The 20,087-nt window shown below is 38.6% G+C and overlaps 1 protein-coding gene across 1 annotated transcript; it reads left to right on the forward strand.

Annotated features, from left to right (window-relative positions):
* The first annotated feature begins 8,199 nt into the window (after positions 1-8,199).
* On the forward strand, positions 8,200-9,294 carry LOC103973178 (uncharacterized). Its single transcript, XM_009387679.3, has one exon. The coding sequence runs from the start codon at positions 8,310-8,312 to the stop codon at positions 9,087-9,089; it is 780 nt and encodes a 259-aa protein (XP_009385954.1). The 5' UTR covers positions 8,200-8,309; the 3' UTR covers positions 9,090-9,294.
* The last annotated feature ends 10,793 nt before the right edge of the window (positions 9,295-20,087 follow it).

Raw genomic sequence — 20,087 nt, forward strand, 5'->3', positions numbered from 1 at the left:
TGAGAGTTTTCTTGCTTTCATTGAATCTCGATTTATGGCACATAGTCAAATTTGGTTTTCAAAGGTCTTCTCTTCCAATGAACCATTGGAATGATTTGGAGAAGAAGACGTTTTCTCTAAATGCTAAAGCTATGAATGTTCTATTTTGTGCCTTAGACAAAACGAATTCAATCGGGTTTCTTTGTGCGAAACGACTTTCGATATTTGGCACATTCTCAAAATCACACATGAAGGCACGAATAGAGTTAAAGAGTCTAAAGTCAATCTCTTATTGCATGATTTTTGAACTTTTTCGAATGAAGCCTAGCAAAACCATTATTGACATGTACACCCATTTTATGGATGTTGTCAATGGTTTAAAAGCTCTTGGCAAATGTTTTTCGAATTTTGAACTTGTTAACAAAATTTTACGATCGTTTTCTAAGAATTGAGATTTGAAAATAACGGCTATATAAGAATAAAAAAATTTAAATACTTTTTTGATCGAAGAACTTATCGGGTCTCTAATGACATATGAAATGACGTGTAATGCACGTGAAGAACTTGAGAACCACTTTCCAAAGAATAGGAAGGATTTCATACATCGAACAAAAGAAAACCACTCGAGCATAAGCTCAAATGATGGTGAACTTGAACTCATCACTATGAAATTTAAAAAGTTCATGAAACAAAAATTAAAGAACAAAAATAATGCAACTACTTGCTATGAACGCAAGAAGAGGGAAGAACTTTGGGATGAATCGAGCTCCTCTAAAGACGGGCAGAAAATCAACAAAGGCGAGGTGGCAAATTACGCCTTAACGATTTTCGACGATGAGGTAATCAAAATGCCCTTAATTTATTTTAAAATTACATAATATCTTTTTAAGAGTTATTTTTAATTTAGGTTAATTCTTTTTCTTGAAAATTGCATGTTTAATGAAAATGCAAAAATAAAATTGGATCATGCTTACCTTTCTAGTGATTTTAAAAATTACATGTTTTATGATAAAAAAACAAAATGATTTTGATTAAAAATACCTTATAAAATCATGCTTGATGAAATAATATAATGATGATTTGATATCATGCTTATTGAGTTTATATTTAGAAATGATGCATGATGATCTTTGTGATTTTTACCGTAATGAAAGTTACTTTTTCGGTTTTAAAAATGATGCATGTTTTGATTTGGCATAAATGAAAAAGACATGCTTAAATGAAATAATGTAAATATTTTGCTTGATAATTTTATATTTAAATTATGCATGAGACGTTGAAGTTATTCATGATGAAATGTTGCTTTTTCAGTTTTAAACAAGATGGATTGTTTTCTTACAAAAACTTGAGCATATTGATTTGAAGTCATGTTTAATGGTTTTATAATTCAAAATTATGCATGATTAATCTTACAATTTATGGATTATCGATTTTTTACTATAATGAAAGTGGCTTATTGATCTTTGTCGTAATAAATCTTACACTTTCGTTTTAAACAATGATATATATTTTTTCATTTGGTATAAAAAAAAGAGATAAAGACATGCTTCTATGAAATAAATCATATGAATTGAAACAACTAAAAAGATAAAAATATTTTTCTTGAAAATTTTTTTTTCTCTATCTTATCAATTTTTCACTAAGAGATTGATAAAGTTGTTTATGTCATTTTGAATCTCTTGAAAGTGATTTTGATGATTTGAATGAGTTTCATCTAACCATAATTTTTATCTTGATTTCTCAAAATTATAACTTGAAATTTTTTTTTATAAATTAAGATTATCTACTATGATTCTTTCTTTTCACTATTTGAGTTATTAAAAAAGAATCATAATATGTCTCTTGATATTCACAATTTATCTTCATTATTTATGCATCTCATCACTAAAATTCTCTTGATATTTTTCATGTGATGATATAAAATTATGCATGAAATACTCTTGATATTATTTTGATGCATACAAATGTGAAGTTATGATCATGGTAGGATGTAATGTAATTTGACTTTTTGATACCATCATGATTTGAAATATTTATGATTTGTATATCGTATGATATGATTGAATCATTATTGTAAAAGAAAAAAGAGATTGTTGGCTTGCACATTGCAAAAGAGAACAAAAAATTATATGCTAGCTTGAATGATAAATATGAGATTATGTTTATAATGCAAATTTATTGTTCTCATAATATGAAAATTGATGTAAAGGGAAAAGAACTACACAATTGTATTCTTCCCCTCTTTTTGCCAATGACAAAGGTGGAGAAAGAGTTGCTAATGTGCACATCTCAAAAAGAAAGATGCTAGCTTGCACAATTCAAGAATGAAGCAAAATTTGCTAACTTACGCATCGCAAAGAAAAGCAACAATTGCTAGTTTGCACATTATAAAGAGAAGCAAAATGCTTGCTTATCTTGAAAGATGCAAAACTTTGCCAACTTTCATATGCGTAAAATTTGCTAGCTCATAAATTGTAAGGGAAAAAACTTACAACTTGCACATTACAAAAGAAAAGCAAACATGCTAAACTTGCACATCTCTAATTACTGCTAGCTTGCATGATGTAGAACTTGCTATCTTGAACATTTCAAAATTGCTAGCTTGCATGTTTTAAAATGTTGTAAAATTATTGCTAGCTTGCATGATGATAAAACTGAAGATGATGTTTATTATGCAACGATTTGAACTTGTATGTTTAAACACTTGATAGTGGTACTTCTCCTTTTTATTGATAACAAAGGAGGAGAAGTATGATGTTATGCATAAGTTTATGATAATACGTTGCTTGGATTTTTGAATCCAAGAGTTTCTATCAATATGGCATATTGATAGGGGGAGTTTGTTTAAACTCTGGGAGTTTAGTTATCTCTGTCATCAATTGGTTGTCATTATCAAAAAGGGAGAGATTGTTGAATCTCGGATTTTGATAATGAAACCAATTGATGAGCGTTTATGATTTAATCTGTGTTTTGAGTAATGTAGGATTCTTCGATCAAGATGAAATAATTAAAGCAGGAAGAATCATGTTGGGCCGGTGGAACATGTCAGATGATTGGACGTCGAGCCAGAGGATCGATCGACATATCGACAGAAGGCTTCGGGCCATGGATTTGGGAATCGGACCAAGAAGAGAGGATATTACACCAAGGATATCAAAGTTGCAGAGTCAACTGGCTGATTGGGCAAGAGAGGACGATGCGCCGAAGAATTGGACGAAGCGTCGAGGGACCAATGACATGCCGGACAACATGATTCATGCTTAGTATTAATTGTCTAGATCGAAATGTGTTTTACATGTGCAGGATTAACTATGATAGCAAGGCATGAAGCAAAATGAAGTCCCGGAGTCAAGGACGCGATTTCGTTGGGAGTTCGAGAGTTCGTCGGAAGTCCAGACATTCGTCGGAAGTTCTATAGGAACCAGCCGAGAAGTCTCGGAGCTTGCTAGAGAAGCTCATCGGAACTCGCCAAGAAGATCGTCGTGAAGTCCAGGAGCTTGTCGGGAGTCCGCTAGAACATTATCGAGAGATCGTCGGAAGTTCGTCGGAAGATCATCGGAAGCTCGCTGGAAGAAACCAAGACCTAGGGATTTGTTTAACTTAAGTATACCTTACTTAGATTTCGTAGTTAGCATGTAATTGGGATTAGATTTGGGCCAACCCAATTATGGGCCAGTTGGACCCATGTAAGGACTGTGTTGAGCCCAATGAAAACAGTGACCCAAGAAGTAGCACCGTCGTGGCGTAATTTTTTAGACTGTGTCAGGTGGTGGTACCGCTAGTCTGGGCAGTGGAACCGCCCTTAGCAGGGTGCTAGGTGGTGGTACCGCCCAATGACAGGGAGCCAAGCGGTGGTATCGCCAGACTGACACTGGCGATGGTACCACCCAGCACAGGTGGTGGTACCGCTCGGACCTAGGAAACCCGAGATGAGATATTTTTAGGTTCCAAGTTTGAATCAACTAGAGTTTAAAAGTGAAGAAATGCTGTTGCAATTACTTGAGAAATCCCCTCCTCTAAGTCTAAGTTTAGAATTCTATTTAGGAGGAGTGAGTGCTTGTAAGGGTTATTTCCGAAACTCGGTAAAAGGAGAAGAGGGGTGTAAGAAGGAGGTTGATCTTCGCCTATTAAAGGAAGATCGATAGTGGATGTCGGTGGCCTCGACGGAAGAGGAATCGACTAACTGGATGTAGGTCACAACGACCTAACCACTCTAAAATATGGTTTGCATTTCTTTGAACAATTTACTTTAACTGTAAACCTCCTTACTTGCTCTTTACATCCACTACTATCTTACGTACGCTTTCAAAGTTATTATCTTTACGAAATGATTTTTCATAGGAAACGGATTTAATCGAAACGAAGTTTTAAACCGACGTTATTTTACCGCTGCACTAATTCACCCCCCCTCTTAGTGCCGACTCTATTCTTAACACTTCATTTGCTTGCTGAATTTTTATATATATTTGACAAACCGCGCAACCTACCTCCTACCCATCGGCATAATCATTGTATACCGATTCTTCCGGGCAAACCTCTAGCAAATACTCAACCATATCAGTATCTACATCTCTAGAAGGATGAAATATAAATGATTATAAAAGAGATACTTGAAACAGGAGTTATTCGGCCAAGTTACAACCCCTACTCTTCATCGGTACTCCTTATACAAAAGAAGGATGGAACATGATGAATGTGCGTTGATTACCGAGCTCTCAACAATATAACCGTCAAGGACAAATACCCTATTCAAGTAGTAGATGAATTACTTGATGAATTAAAGGGAGCACGAGTCTTCATAAAGCTGGACGTTCGATCCAGGTATCATCAAATACGAGTGTGCGAAGAAGACATACCGAAAACTACATTTCAAACACACAACGACCACTACAAATTTTTGGTAATGCCCTTTGGTCAAACCAATGCTTCCTCCACCTTCTAGAGCCTTATGAATGATATTTTCTAGAATTATCTTAGTAACTTTCTGCTAGTTTTCTTCGACAATATCCTTATTTACAGCCCTTCTCTTGAAAGTCATTTTTAGCACTTACGACTTGTTTTGACGATTTTGCGAGAACATCTTCTTTTTGTCAAAAAACTGAAGTGCAACTTTCTTCAATAGAAGGTGGAATATCTTGGGCATATCATATCAGAAGAAGGTGTGGTGGTGGACCCCTCCAAAAATGAAGCAATGTAGAACTGGCCGACCCCAAGAAACATAAAATTACTACGCGACTTTCTCGATTTAACAGGCTACTACCACCGCAAGTTCGTGAAAAACTATGGAAAGATCAGTGCACCCCTTACTTCCTTACTGAAAAAAGATGCTTTCCAATGGCTAGACAAAGCCACCACCGCCTTCGACGTACTTAAAGATGCCAATGACTGTAACGCCTGTACTAGCACTACCCGACTTTAGTAAGACTTTTGTTATTGAAGCCGATGCCTCCGGAGTCAAAATTGGTGCTGTACTAATTCAAGATGGTTGCCCCCTCGCTTATACCAATAAGGCATTATCCCATTCCCATCTCAAGATCACTATTTACGATAAGGAGATGCTCATGATTGTTCATGTGGTGACTAAATGGAGACCGTACTTGATCGGGCGATGTTTTCGAATCAAAATCTACTATAAAAGCCTAAAATATTTCTTGGAGCAAAAGATATCTTTCCCCAAGCAGCAAAAATAGATAACAAAGCTTCTTGGATATGATTATGAAATAACTTACAAAAAGATGAAAGAGAATGTTGCTGTAGATGCGCTTTCGTGGCTACCCAAGCAAGCTGAATTTTCAACTATTTCACTTCCGACTAGCGACTTCCTTAAGGATATTAAGAGGGAATGACAAGAAGATCCAGAAACTAGTAAGATCATAAAAAAATTAGAGGAAGTGCCAAGCTTTGTGGCTCATTATAGTTGGGACTCAAAATAATTGCGCTATAAGGGACTCATTGTGCTTGTGCCAAATTCTACTTGCATAAAGACTATCCTTCAAAAGATGCATTCCACACTGCGACCGGGCACTCCGAGTTCCTTAGAACCTATAAGATAATTAAGAAAAAATTTTATTGGGTAAGGATGAAAAATATTATTGCTAAATTTATGGCACAATGTGATGTATGCCAACGACATAAAGGCGAGACAATGGCAAGTCCTGGAAAGCTGCAACCTCTACCCATCCTGGACTCACTATGAAATGATATATCAATGGACTTCATCGAAGGGCTTCCCTCATCACATGGAAAATTACATAGGATATCTTCCCCCGAGCAGCACTTTAGTGCCTACACTACTTCCCTCATCACAAAGCTTCTTGGATATCAACCCAGAAGATATCTTCCCCCGAGCATCAATTTAGTGCCTACACTACTTCTAGTATTGCTCGAATCTTTATGGAGAATATTGTAAAATTTCATGGGATGCCGAGATCTATTATAAGTGATCATGATAGGGTCTTCACGAGCAGATTTTGGATAGAGTTATTCTAGATATAGGGTACTAAATTGAAAATGAGTACGATATATCACCCACAAACCGACGGCTAGACTGAAGTGGTGAACAGGTGCTTGGAGACATACCTCAGATGCTTCACTAGTACCGACCAAAAGAGTGGACAAAGTGGCTTCCCTAGCCAAGTAGTGGTATAATACAACTTATCATTCATTCACAAAATGTACTCCCTATGAGGCTATGTATGGCCGACCTCCCCCTATGATCCCAAAATATATATTGGGCACCTCTAAAGTAGAACAAGTAGACAGGGAACTACAAGACAAAGACAAAATGCTGAAGTTGCTAAAAGATAATCTCACTACAGCTCAAGCAAGGATGAAACAATAATATGATCAACACAAAGGCGAAAGAGAATTTTCAGCAGGAGATTGGGTCTTCCTATGGCTCTAACCATACAAGCAAACATCAATCTAGACCAAAGTATTTATGAAGATTTCACCTCGGTTCTATGGACCCTACCAAATTTTGAAGTGCATCGGAGCGACAACATGCAGATTGGACTTACCCGCCATCTCCCGAATCTATCCAATCTTCCATGTGTTGTGTTTAAAGCTCAAGCTAGGACAAAACGAGACAACCCAAAGCCATCTACCAAATATGACTACCCAAGGAGAACTCCAGATCCAACCGAGTGCCTTTATTGATCGACGGATCATGACTCGACGACGACGATACACTACTGAAGTGCTAATATGGTGGGTGAACCTACCAACATAAGATGCCACTTAGGAGAACTATAACAACTTGAAGATCAAATTCTTATAATTCATGGATCATCAATCTCAAGGACAAGGCTGATTTGAAAAGAGTGGGTCTGTTATGACTCTAGCTAGGAGAGTCCTAATTGAGTTTCATTAAAAGAGGCATTCACGTAAAACCTACATAGCCGACCTCTATTAAAGAGGTGAAGAGGTCGGTTAAGGTTATGATTAGTTTAGAAGTGGTTTCTTAGAGAAACATTAGGAGTTGGTTAGAAGTAGGAGTTTTGAGTAGGAGTTCTATTAAGTTATCTATAAACTTTAGAGTTAATTTATATACTGTAAGTTAATAAACAACTTTTTCCAAAAATTCATCATTCTTTTGTTATTTTCTCTTACATTTAAATTTAAACATATATATATATATATATATATATGTTATTTCTATGAAATTTAAAAAATATGTATGTGAGTTTACAATCAATATTGGTCTTAAATTTAAAATATTATTAATATATTTTAAGAGAAATCTTGTGATGGAAAGATATTTAAGAGCATTTTCTTTAGGTATTTCATATTTTGATCTTTTTTAAATTCAAACTAATAACTAATAGCTATGGTTCAAATTGAAATTGATAATTAATATTATTAAAATATGTTATGATGGTAAGGATTTTAAAAGAATTTTAGCTATTTTATATTTCTAATAATTTTAAATCTTAAATGAATAACCATTGATAAGTATGATTGATAATGATCAAAGTAAGTATTTTCTTGGATTTATTGTAATGGGAAGAATATATATATATATATATATATATATATATATATAATGGGATGTATTAAAATATAATCTATTTAATCTTAGCTTATTAGATCCGTAAAAATGAAAATTATATATAAAAGATTTAAAGATTTAGAGGGATATATATGCAAGTCAGATTTACGCAGACCAATTACGAAAGATTTAGATATCGCGTTCTATGTAAAGCAAGTACAAAAATTTAGGAGGAACGAACTTTGGAAGGATAGATTTGTAAACAACTCCAGTCATTTAGAAGGCTCTTTGTCGCTAAAACCCTAAACGCTCATCGTCAGCACCTCTCCGCCGCTCGAATATGTGGTGGCGCCGCCTGGCCCTCTCCGGGGGCCTCCTCCCCTCCTCCCGCCTCGCTGCCGTCCCCGAACCCGCTACCCGCAAATACGGGCTTATTCCCATGGTAATTGAGCACTCCTCCCGTGGCGAACGCGCGTACGACATCTTCTCCCGTCTCCTGAAGGAGCGCATCGTGTGTATCAACGGCGTCATCTCCGACGACACCGCTTCCGTCGTAGTCGCCCAGCTCCTCTTTCTCGAGTCCGAGAACCCCTCCAAGCCCGTCCATCTCTACATCAACTCCCCCGGCGGCGCCGTTACCGCTGGCCTTGCCATCTACGACACGATGCAGTACATCAGCTCCCCGGTCTCCACCCTCTGCCTCGGCCAGGCCGCCTCAATGGGATCCCTCCTCCTCGCTGCCGGAGCCCCTGGTGAGCGCCGCGCCCTCCCGCACTCCCGCGTCATGATCCACCAGCCCTCCGGCGGCGCCTCCGGTCAGGCCACCGACATCGCCATCCACGCCAAGGAGATTCTCAAAGTCCGTGAGCGCCTCAACGCCATCTACGCCCACCACACGGGCCAGCCCATTCAGCGGATCGAGCAGTGCATGGAGCGTGATATGTTCATGTCCCCTGAGGAGGCCAAGGAGTTCGGACTGGTCGATGAGGTCATCGTGCACCGGCCTCTGGCCCTAGTTGCCGATGCTGTAGCTGAGCTTGGGAACACTGACGAAGGACAAAAAGGTGGTGATGGTGATGGAAGTGGTTCGAACAAAGGGAAGGGCGAAGGATCTGGATGATCTCTGACACTGGCCTTTAATCTTTTGCTCACTGGCTGATTTAGGTATGTCCTACTGTTTCTGCTTCCGGATGTTTTGATTACAATTGATCTCGAGCTTAATATTGGGGATAATAGATACCTCTGTAAGGGAATTATTTATTTTGAACATGATGAATATTTTCTGTTTGGGTACCTCTTTATCAATAATATGCAAATTAAAATCATTTTGGCATTGTATTATGTAATCCAGCCGACAATGGTTGCGATGAGAAGCTTTGATTCTTGTAATTCCCCCTTTAGTATCATATGAAGAGGAGGGCTTAGTTTGTAGCTAAAAGTTCGACCTTTTCATCTTAATTGAAAAGTAATTATGTTTGGAAGAATATAGCTCTTTTATTTGTTGTTTATAGATTTTTTTTTTGACCTTTTTTGCTGTTGGATTTTATGCAATCTCACCTTCCTCAAAGGACGTTTCATTTGGGTTAGGGTGTATGATAATTACATGTAGGTGTAGTTGATTGTTGGTAGAACATGCTGACCTTATTCAACTGAATGAATATTGCATTTTTCTGAAATCTGGTGTGGTGTATATTGTAAGACTTTGGGCCTTGAGCAATGAAGTCTTCAACTGATAAAGCAACATGAATCATTTTAGGTAAATTTTAAAACCCCTTGATGGAGTGGCATATATTGTTTCTTTGCCTTTTTTTTATTGTGGGAAGAATACCAAATATGCCTTATCCTCTGTTTTCTTGGGTGAACTTTGATACCTCACCTCTTTTTTATTGGGTGAAGTTATCAATTTTGTTTGTTGAACCAAACCTAGAATAATTTGATTTAACTTGCTCTAGCAATATTTGGATTGATAAAACCTCATGTCACTCACCCTGACCTGATTGAATGATTCAGAGTTTAATATGATTGAGTCAATTATAACAATTTAAAACAATTTGTGAAATTTTATCTAATAAAACAGATTTCAAGATGACTTAAGCGTCTCATGCTATAACAAGCGATCAAATCCATGATAACACGAATATAGGAAAAGACCTTATGCAGAAGCATCTGCGAAGAACTGAAGCTTGTTTTTTGCCAGTTTATCACTGTTTGAAAATATGAACACTGGACCCATTCTAAAGAGGTGGACGCATGCCTGTTGGTTTCATCTTTGCCGGTAGGCATATAACTTATGTGTAAATGGATGGATATTCTCCCTTTTATTCCCACAAGAGTGTTGTCTTGAAAGTAGACATGACCGAGAAGTAGGATTAGGGAAGTCATGGGTGAGGGAATCGATAATCTCAAATAAATCTGTTGGTTTGGTTTCATTTGATTTGGAATCCTTCTATTTGATCCCAATCTTAGCTTTTAATTGGCAGAGTCCCATTGGTTTCCACTAAATCTTCATCAGTTCTTGGTGGGATCCAACATGAGAAGTGCCATCTATCGGTAAAATTTGAACCAGGTCAACCAATATTGTTTTTGCAAAGAGAAAACCTTCTGTAGCGCCGAGGCTTGTTTGCTTAGCATGTTAAAGGTGCAACAATTGTGGTAGTAGGTTCATGTAAAAGATTGAGGCAATTTTTATTGACTTATCTATTATTAACATGATATATGAATATGTTTCATAGGGTTTGTTATTTTGATAGTTAAGTTTATGATACATATCTTGCGATGTTTGTTATTCAATTTAGTTAGTTGATAATGTCCATATGAACTAGCTAACTGTCATCCTATAAACCCAATTAATTGAATGACATAAGGAATGATGTCAAACAATCAAATTCTGTCTAAATTTTCGTATTTTTCTATTAATTTATTTTATTCGTTTTAAAATCACATGTGATTGCAGGAATAAAGCTTAGAGCAAAGTTGTCAAAATTGTTAGGATCTTAATGGCGCTAAGAAGGGGGGTGATTAGTGTTATAGAAATTTTTTAATTGACTTTAAAGTTTGATTGTAAAATCCGTATCGAAAACACGATTAACCAAATACTGAATACGAGGAAGGTTTTCGAGTAAAGTGAATAATAATAAGCCATCACAAACAAAAGTCACGAGCAAAAGAAGGAATACAAACCGATTTATAGTGGTTCAGTCTTCCCGACCTACGCCCGCTCCTGATTCCTTGTCTCTCAAGGCTATCGATTTTTATTACCGATCTTCTTTCTAATGGACGAAGATCAACTATCCTTGTTACAGCTTTTCTACTCTTTACAGTCCTAGGAGAGAACCTCCACACTCACTCTTTTACAAGAGATTTCTTACCTCTTTCAACTTAGTATCACAACTAAACTCAAGAGGGAGGAAGAGACTCAAAACAATGCTTAAAGAGAGAGCTATTACATTTCACAAACTCAAGAATAGATGCTTCATCAACCAAGCCTGAGTAGAATATTTATAAGCTTCAAAAGGCTTTAAAAATAAAGATAAAAAGTTCAATTCCCCAAAATTTTGAGGTACGGGCGGTGTTACTACTAACACTCGCAACTTTTGGTCTTTGGCTATACTATCACTACAAAATTTGAATTTTTGGTGGTACTATTGCCCCCCAAGCGCTGCTACCGTCGCCATAGGTGGTACCACCGTTGGAAAGCCTTGTGCTTGTCAGTTGACTTAAGCGGTACTATCGCTTAGGCCTGGCGGTATCACCACTCAGGCCTGCTTTAGGCCACCAGTTTGGCCTTTTAACAGGCCTAATTCGGCCCAACTTTAAGACCAATGGCTTTCTTGACAAGTTGGCATTGTTTTGGCTCAATACCAACTCAAATTGACCTAAAATGACCTCGATCAAGATTTTAACAAATCAACCACATATATAGAACATTTACGAAGCTTTTGGCACGTTGTACGCTCTTTCGGCATGTTGTTCGATTTTTCGGTAATTTGTCTGAACCTCCGACACATCGCTCTTTTCTTAGGTATATCGCTCATTCTATCGACATGTTGACTTTCCCATGGCATCCAATCTTCTGACGCAATATCTGATTCTTTCGGTACGATGTTTGAATTTATAGCACAAAGTTCGATCTTTAGCACGTCGACTAATCTTTCGGCTCGACGTCTAATTTTCGTCACGATAATTTTTCAGCATAAAGTCCGACTCTCTTGTTTGATAGTTGGCCCTTCGGTGATCAAAGTCCGTGATCGAAATATTTTCTGCGTCACTTATTTCAAAAATATATTAATCCTATGAACTCATTGATTGATTTTATCATCAAAATCCGGATTCAACAAAAATAACTAGCAATATGGAAATGAAACTTTGAACGCCAACCTTAAAAACCCAAATAATGAACTACAGAAAAAATAATGCTAAGCAATTCAATATTGTTTAACTTTTATCTTTCTTCTGTAACTTATTATTTTTGTTTTAAGAACACATGCAATTGTATGCGTTGAATTTGGAGCAAGTTGTGAAAATAACTAACAGTATAAAGTGAAACTTTGCACACCAAACCCATTAGAAAACAAACATGAGCATTCAAAACTTTACTATTATAACACGTGCTCCGTTATCTATGTTGAGGCATTCTGATGGTTAGCATGATGTTCTGTGGTTGATAAGTCTCAGATTTGAGTCAATATAAGATAAGAGTGTTTTTGTTTTAGTAAGTATCACGTGTCTTTGTACATAGATTCTCATGACGAAAGAAAATTATTAAAATGCTAGTGCCTGGTTCATTTATGTGGTACACAAGTGGCAGAGATAGGCTAATTATTTTTTAGAATTAAAGAGATGTTGATTTTTTATGTTTTTTGGCCCTAAACTTTCTCTTTTATTCTTTCTGATGTCTTCATTCATTTTATCCCTTTGAATTTGCCCAACTATAGACTTACCCTTATTGTCTACCAGAAGATTCCTACTGGCCCTTTAACTGATATGCTAACTGTTTTGCTGCTGAAGATGCATCAGTTAATACTGGTGCTTGTTGATGTTTTAAATTTTGGAGAAAACAATGAATAATTACATATATCAAAGGATGAAGCTTATTATTGATATTTGTAGCACTGATGAAGGTTATGATGAGTAGGATTGACCATATGGCAAAGCAACCAGAAAGGAATTGGGGCATGACCATGGTAAAATAAATGCAACCAACAGCAATTAATAAACAGCAATCAATACTATTGACAATTTTACATAATCAGATTCAATTGAAGCATTTTCTGAAGTAGAAGATGTCCCAGTTCTAAAGAATCGTTTATTGAAGATCCATCAAGATTTCTATTTATGTAGTTGATTTTGGGATGATGCAGTAGATCTATTTGGGGACCTTTTCATGGTCGAAATCCTCTAGACAATCCTTTATAGCAACTCCTCTATAGTCTGTCCTTCTAAAGCTTTGATCAAGAGAAAGCGATGGGTTTCAATCATCAGTTGTTCTGTAATTCTGACAAGTTTTGAAGGTATCAAATTGTGTTATGGTCTTACGGATGAGTCTGCCTTAAAGAAGTGATTGAATATATATTTTGGTCAGGTCTGAAATGAATCCAGTTCAGGTTTTTAGATCTTATCATAACAGGCTTATCCTTCCTTTTTTTGCTCTTGGAACTTCTGCTAGGATTTGTATTGTTATTTTGGGCTTGTAATAGAGATGACCATAAGCTCATAGAGGGTAAGTCCATAAAATTACCTGTCATCAATCAAAAGTATTAAATTCAGACCACTAGTTCTATTCTTATTTTGTATTAATTATCAAAGTGTTAGTCATGCAAGCTGCAATTTATCTAAATCATACCAGCTTGAGTTATATTAACACTGATCACAAGGTGCCACCTGCATTGATTTTTCTCTTTTTTTAAAAAGAATATTAACCGCATGTTTGTAGATTAATTATCTTTCTAATGTGTACTATCCTTTATCTCATAATCTATTATTAGAACCTATTGCAATGCTAGTGGATTCATCCTCTTTGTTAAGGGCAATTCAGATTAGCTACCAAGGAATAAGGTTATCCTTATCTCATAATCTATTATTAGAATCTATTGCAATGCTAGTGGAATCATCCTATTTGTTAAGGGCAAATCAGATTAGCTACTAAGGAATAAGGTTATCCTTATCTCATAATCTATTATTAGAATCTATTGCAATGCTAGTGGAATCATCCTATTTGTTAAGGGCAAATCAGATTAGCTACCAAGGAATAAGGTTATCATAATAAAGTTTCATCTATGGGGCACCATAATGGAGCATCCTTGGTGCTGTTTTGAGAGGGAATGATCTCTAATATAAGGAATTCTTGGAAGAATATCAATAGAAGAGTAAATTTACACACATGAAAGTTTTTAAAAAGTCAACTGTTGGTTATCATGCCAATCTATTCTATGACCATTATAAAGAACTAAGATAAAGAAACCTGTTCTCCTATTTCATAACCTTTCAAGTCTCAGAATGGAGTTTGTACAAGAAAATGCAGATGAAGTCACTTGTGAATTTCTGTCGGAACTTCTCTGCATCATGATTCAGTTTTCTTTTCCTATTCCTACATTGAACATTGACAAAGAGAGCAACAAAGGTGTAAGAAACAATTAAAATGTAATTGTTTGCTTTATATTCTTATTAGCAGAGTGAAGTATTGCTTGTGATAATATTAGGATCCAGTGAAATTTGTCAATGTGAAATAAAAATGGAAAAAGAGAACATGATACTGAAAGAATGAGATGTTCCTAGCGATGTAATTTGATGATGAAGATGCTGTGTTCGTATTTTGCAATTAGATGAACTAGGATTGACATGGAGGCTCAAGTTCAATCATCTTAAACAGATGAATGGTGCAACCCTTGAGCAACAGAATTCAATCCTGGCTTACCCACCCAAAAATTGGTCAGTCTAGTTTTGCATAGTTTTCTTGGCATCTGCTGATATTTTGTAGATAGAAGAATACTGAGAATTGATTAAGGGATTCTAATGTTCGGTCATTACACAATGGGAATTGGATTGAAAATGCATGTGGAGCTACAATAGTTCATACGCCTTGAATCGGTAGGTTGCTAGATGCTGGCACACATGCAATTGATTGATTCGATCGGAACAACTATGTCATGCATGCTTCTGAGATACATGATTATAGGACACATTCATAAGGAAAGGTGGCTGCCTATAATCCACGCCCTTGCCTTATTCCTTAACCTTAGATTTGCAAGTCCCTGATGGACTATGGAAATTGATATAAAATGGTTGTTTTCATGGATAAAAAGTACTGCAATCCTTTAATACACCAAGGTGTTCATTGAAAGATGCAATGGAGACAAATTTTAACAATATATGATGAATTTTCTTGGCTCGCAGGCCTTTTATCCCCTCCCTGTTTTTCCTGTGGTATTGCTTTGCCCCCTCTTTTTAACAATATATGATGAATGCTGCGTCTCTTTTACTGAATAATGTATTTTGCTTACTGAAATCCTTTCTTTTATTGTATAAATCCAAGAACAATATGTCCGTTAACATTACATCTGTTGCATTGCATTATTTTCGTGTTGTGCTTGCTGGACATTTCAAGTTAATTAATGATGCATCTGTTGCTCTCTTTGGGGACCAAGGCACCCAACACACAAAATTTGCCCATCGACTCTTCTTTTACTTAGTTGTCACTTCCAAGTATATTCATATTGCTTCTACTTTTGATTAGCATTCTGTTGGGAAATGAAGTGGATAACCTACTCATAGTAGCACTAATCATCATTGATGAGGATTTGATAACTATTATCTTCCATTATCTTCGAAGGGTCTTTGAACCTGTGCAAAGCTCCTCTACTGGATAGATAAGAGAATTGAGGTACTCGGTTTCACCCATTCTTTTAAGAGTAGAGAAGACAAAGGTTACTTAACTTCGCTCGCCTCCTCGAAGGTTATACTCCATGCATCGAGCTGGTTTTGGTTGCCTTTGGGATTGTACCATTTTCTCAATCAACCTTGTTGTCTACTCCACTAAGTAGCAAAGGTATAGCACGACGTACTGTCTGCTTTGTTCCTCGATCGTGCACTCTTACACAACCCGAAGTCCTTCACTCTCGGCTATCTTGATGAGAAGCTCGTTGATACCGGTTTTACGAAATTCCTTGGCCTCTGCCCGTCAGCCTTATCTCGGTACTTGGAGTTTGCCTCTACATGCTCCACCTCCTCAGCCCCTTTCACAACCAAGCACTCTCCCTTCATGAGAGCAAGGGATTGATGACTTCACAGAAATCCTGCCTTTGCGGTACCATGGTGTTGCCATGCCCATAGCCCTTCTATCCGTCGCCTCACATCTGCATATCTTTTCTTCACGATCAATAGATATGTCTCTATGACACTCCTTCGAGTCCACCTCCATTCTAACTGATGCTTGGATTTGGGTAGCTAAGTCTCTCTAGACTTATCGTCGCTTCCTCGTCCCTTTCGACCCCCTACTACAATACCTCTGTGTTCTCCAAGTAGCGCCCTTTGGTCGATGGAAAGATAGACTGTAACTCTCATACATGGCCTCTGCCATCATGTTGTAGGGTTTGCACCGATTCTATTCTCTTTAGCTTTCTTGGTAGCAACATTCGCTTACTCGACCTTGTCTTTTGACTTGTCGGGCTCCCTTAAGCGAATATGGGCTCTGGAATAGTCCAACTCTCCAACTGCTTCGATCATACCTCTGCATGATCAAGTCCCTCCCATAGGACTCGTTGGTACTTGCATTCGAACTTTTCCCTCGGTGGTACACAACCCTCATATGCTGATGACCAAGGCTTTCATCCGATGCAAAATTCGATGCACGCATGGAAAACCCGCCTCTGCGGTACCATAGCCTTCACTCCTTGAATCCATAGCCCTTCTTGCCGTCGTGTTGTTCACCGAAATGGAACTCCTTGTAGCTCTTGATCATACCTCCGTATAATATAGTCCCTCACGGGACTATATTCGTATGTATCGCATTGCCACGAACTGTTCCACCACGATCCACTACACCATGTTGCCTCCTGGTGATATCTCCATTGCATTTTGATCCTTGTGGGATGAACTCGTTTGTGATCCCTCCATGTGTGGCCTCTGCCAACACATCACAGAGCTTTTTTCACCTTCAATTGTATTCGCTCCTTTGGTAATCGACCTTCATCCCCCCGCTCTCGGGTCACACTTGGACAAAGCACTGCTCTAGGATAGTTCGTCGCCTAGTAGTTCTCGAAGTCCACCGACTTCGCTAAAATTAGTGCACTATTGTTTGGATCCCAGGCCTCTACCCCTACCAGCACAATCTCTGCTGCATACTGCTTCCTTCATGGCAATTTGAATGACAACACTATGACATATTCTTTAAGAGTACTCACCTCCACGTCCTCTTGCCCCATGCCAAGGTTTTTTGAACCCAACTTAGCTTCCGCAAGTTGAGTCTCCTTGGTTCCTCAATCAAATGCTTCTTCGAGATAAGGTGTATGTGCCTAGAAGCTCCCTTTATTTTTGGCACCATGCAAGATGAGTCTGCTCAATTAGAATGAAGGACCCATAGAATGACATGATCCTGTTCTTGCCTCTGCAAAAGTTCATTTCCTTGACCTCTGTCCAAGGAAAGCTCTGTGCCTCCGCTCCATGTTCCATCTTCTATGCTGACTCCCTTCATGTGGCTTGGGTACTTTGCCAAGTTACACCTAAGTTACTCTGCTTCTTGTTTTGTATCGAGTTGATGGTGGCTCTCGCACCTACCATTCCACGGGTCATGTAATATCCTTCATTTCTGAAATTTATGTAAGGACCTATTTGTAAATCGGATGACTTATATGTAAATATAGAAATTTTAAGGATTAAACCGTTAGGTAAAAAAAAAAAACAAGTCCGAAAGGGTGGCGGTTTTATCCCACCATCTCCTACGCTCTCTGTTTCCCATGGTTGTGGGGAAGAGGAGGGAGAAGGAAGGAAAGAAAAGAAAAGAGGAAGTTGGCTGCGGCAAGGGCTGCAGCGAGGAGGTTTGGGGCGTCGGGAAGGAGAAGAAGAAGAGGAGGAGAAGAAAAGAAGAAGGAGAAGAGAGGGAAGAGGGAGAGGAGAGAGAGGTAGCTGCAGCACCTCTGTTGAAACAGAGGAGAGGATGTGTGTGGCGTCGGGGAGGAGAAGGGAAGAAGAAGAAGAAGAAAAAGAAGAGAAGAAGAAGAAGAAGAGGGAGAAGAAAGGGAAGAAGAAGAAAAAGAAGAGAACGAGAAGAAGAGGGAGAAGAAGAAGAAAAGAGGAAGGTGGCTGCGGCAAGGGCTGCAGCGAGGAGGTGTGAGGCGTCGGGGAGGAGAAGGGAAGAAGAGGAGAAGAAGAGAAGGAGAAGAAGAGGGAGAAGAGAAGAAGAAGGAGAAGAGAGGGCAGAGGGAGAAGAAAGGGAGGTAGCTGCTTCTAGGGCTGCAGCACCTATGTTTCCTGCACGAGGAAACTGAGGTGTGGGGTGTCGGGGAGGAGAAGGGAAGAAGACGAGAAGAAGAAGAAGAGGATGAAGAGAAGAAAAGAAGAAGAAGGAGAAGAGAGGGAAGAGGGAGATGAGAGAGAGGTAGCTGCAGCAGCTAGGGCTACAGCACCTCTGTTTCCTGCAGTAGGAAACAGAGGAGAGGAGGCGCTGTGCATCGGGGAGGAGAAGGGAAGAAGAAGAGAAGCAGGGAAGAAGAGGAGAAGAAGAGAAGGGAAAGGAGGGGCTGCAGCTGCGGCTGCGGCGGTGGCAACTGCAGCTGGAAGAGAAGAAGGAGAGGAAGAAAAGAAGGTGAGGAAGAAGAGAGGAAAGAGAACTGCGGCTGCGGCTGTGGTAGCTGCAGCTGTGGCAGGGAAAGAGGAAGAGGAAGAAGAGAAGGGGAAGAAGGGGCTGCGGCAGCGGCGATGGCAGCTGCAGCAGGAAGAGAAGGAGAGGAAGAAGAGCAGGGGAGTAAGAAGAGGCTGCGGCTGTGGTTTGGCTACGGCCGTGGTTGCGGCTACGACTGCAGCAGTTGCAGCTGGGAAAGAAGAGAAGAAAGGAAGAAGAAGAGGGAGAAAAGAGGGAAGAAGAGGAAGAGGGGAAGGTGGTTGCGGCAGCGGCAGCGGCAGCGGTATGGCTGCGGCAGCAACAGTAGCGGTACGATTGTGGCTGCGGTAGCTGCGGCAACAGTTGCTTTTGGGAAAGAGAAAGAAAGAGTGAAAAAACAGAAGGGGCTGCGGCGACTGCGGATGCAGCAACCGCATTTGTGAAAGAAGGGGAGGAAGAAAATAGTGCTGTGGAAGGGGCTGCGGCAGCGACGGAGGTTGCGGCAGCAGCATTTGGAAAAGGAAAAAAAAAAAAAAAGAATGAGAGAAGGGAGAAAAGAAGTAGCACAGTGGAAAGGGTTATGGTTGTGACAGCGGCTACGATCGTAGCTGTGGTTATGGCAGTGGTAGTTGCGGTTGCGAAAGAAAAGAAAGAAGATAGGTGTAGAAAATTAAAACAGGGAGAGGAGATGGAGAAAAAAATAGAAAAAGGATTCGGGCGTACATCTTCTTTGGATCTTTGGATCTTTGGATCAAAAACCTTTGAAAGACAAGTGTCCTAATATTTTCTCTTGCAAGTGTTATCTTTCCTATTTCAAGTGTCCTAAATCTTTTCTTCTGCAAGTGTTTCGATCCTTTCTATTGCAGGTGTTCCGATCCTTCCTATTGCAAGTGTTTCGATCCTTTTTATTGCAAGTGTTCTGATCTTTCCTATTACAAGTCTCCTGATCTTTCTTTACTCTAATTTTTATCTTTGAATTTGCTTTAAATATGAGAAACTTTGAATTGTTCTAGCCTTACATTTGATATATCTCCTGTTTAGACGTAACGATTTGAATATGTGAAACTTCAGAGATTCTGACCTTTCTACCTTGTTATGGTTATAACTTCATGCACTGACCACTGAATTGGACAAAATTATTTGATCAGAATATAGACTCATAAACCTTTCTTTTGATAGATTATTTTAAGAATTCGGAGTAAGTTTGTCTTTCCAAACTTCTGTTTCAAATGAGCCTATTGATTCTGCAAAATAGGGATCGTAATTTCTGACATTTTAATACTAAACTGCCTATAAGTCCCCGTT

This window comes from Musa acuminata, chromosome BXJ1-9 (assembly GCF_036884655.1).
Source record: "Musa acuminata AAA Group cultivar baxijiao chromosome BXJ1-9, Cavendish_Baxijiao_AAA, whole genome shotgun sequence".
NCBI lineage: Eukaryota > Viridiplantae > Streptophyta > Magnoliopsida > Zingiberales > Musaceae > Musa > Musa acuminata.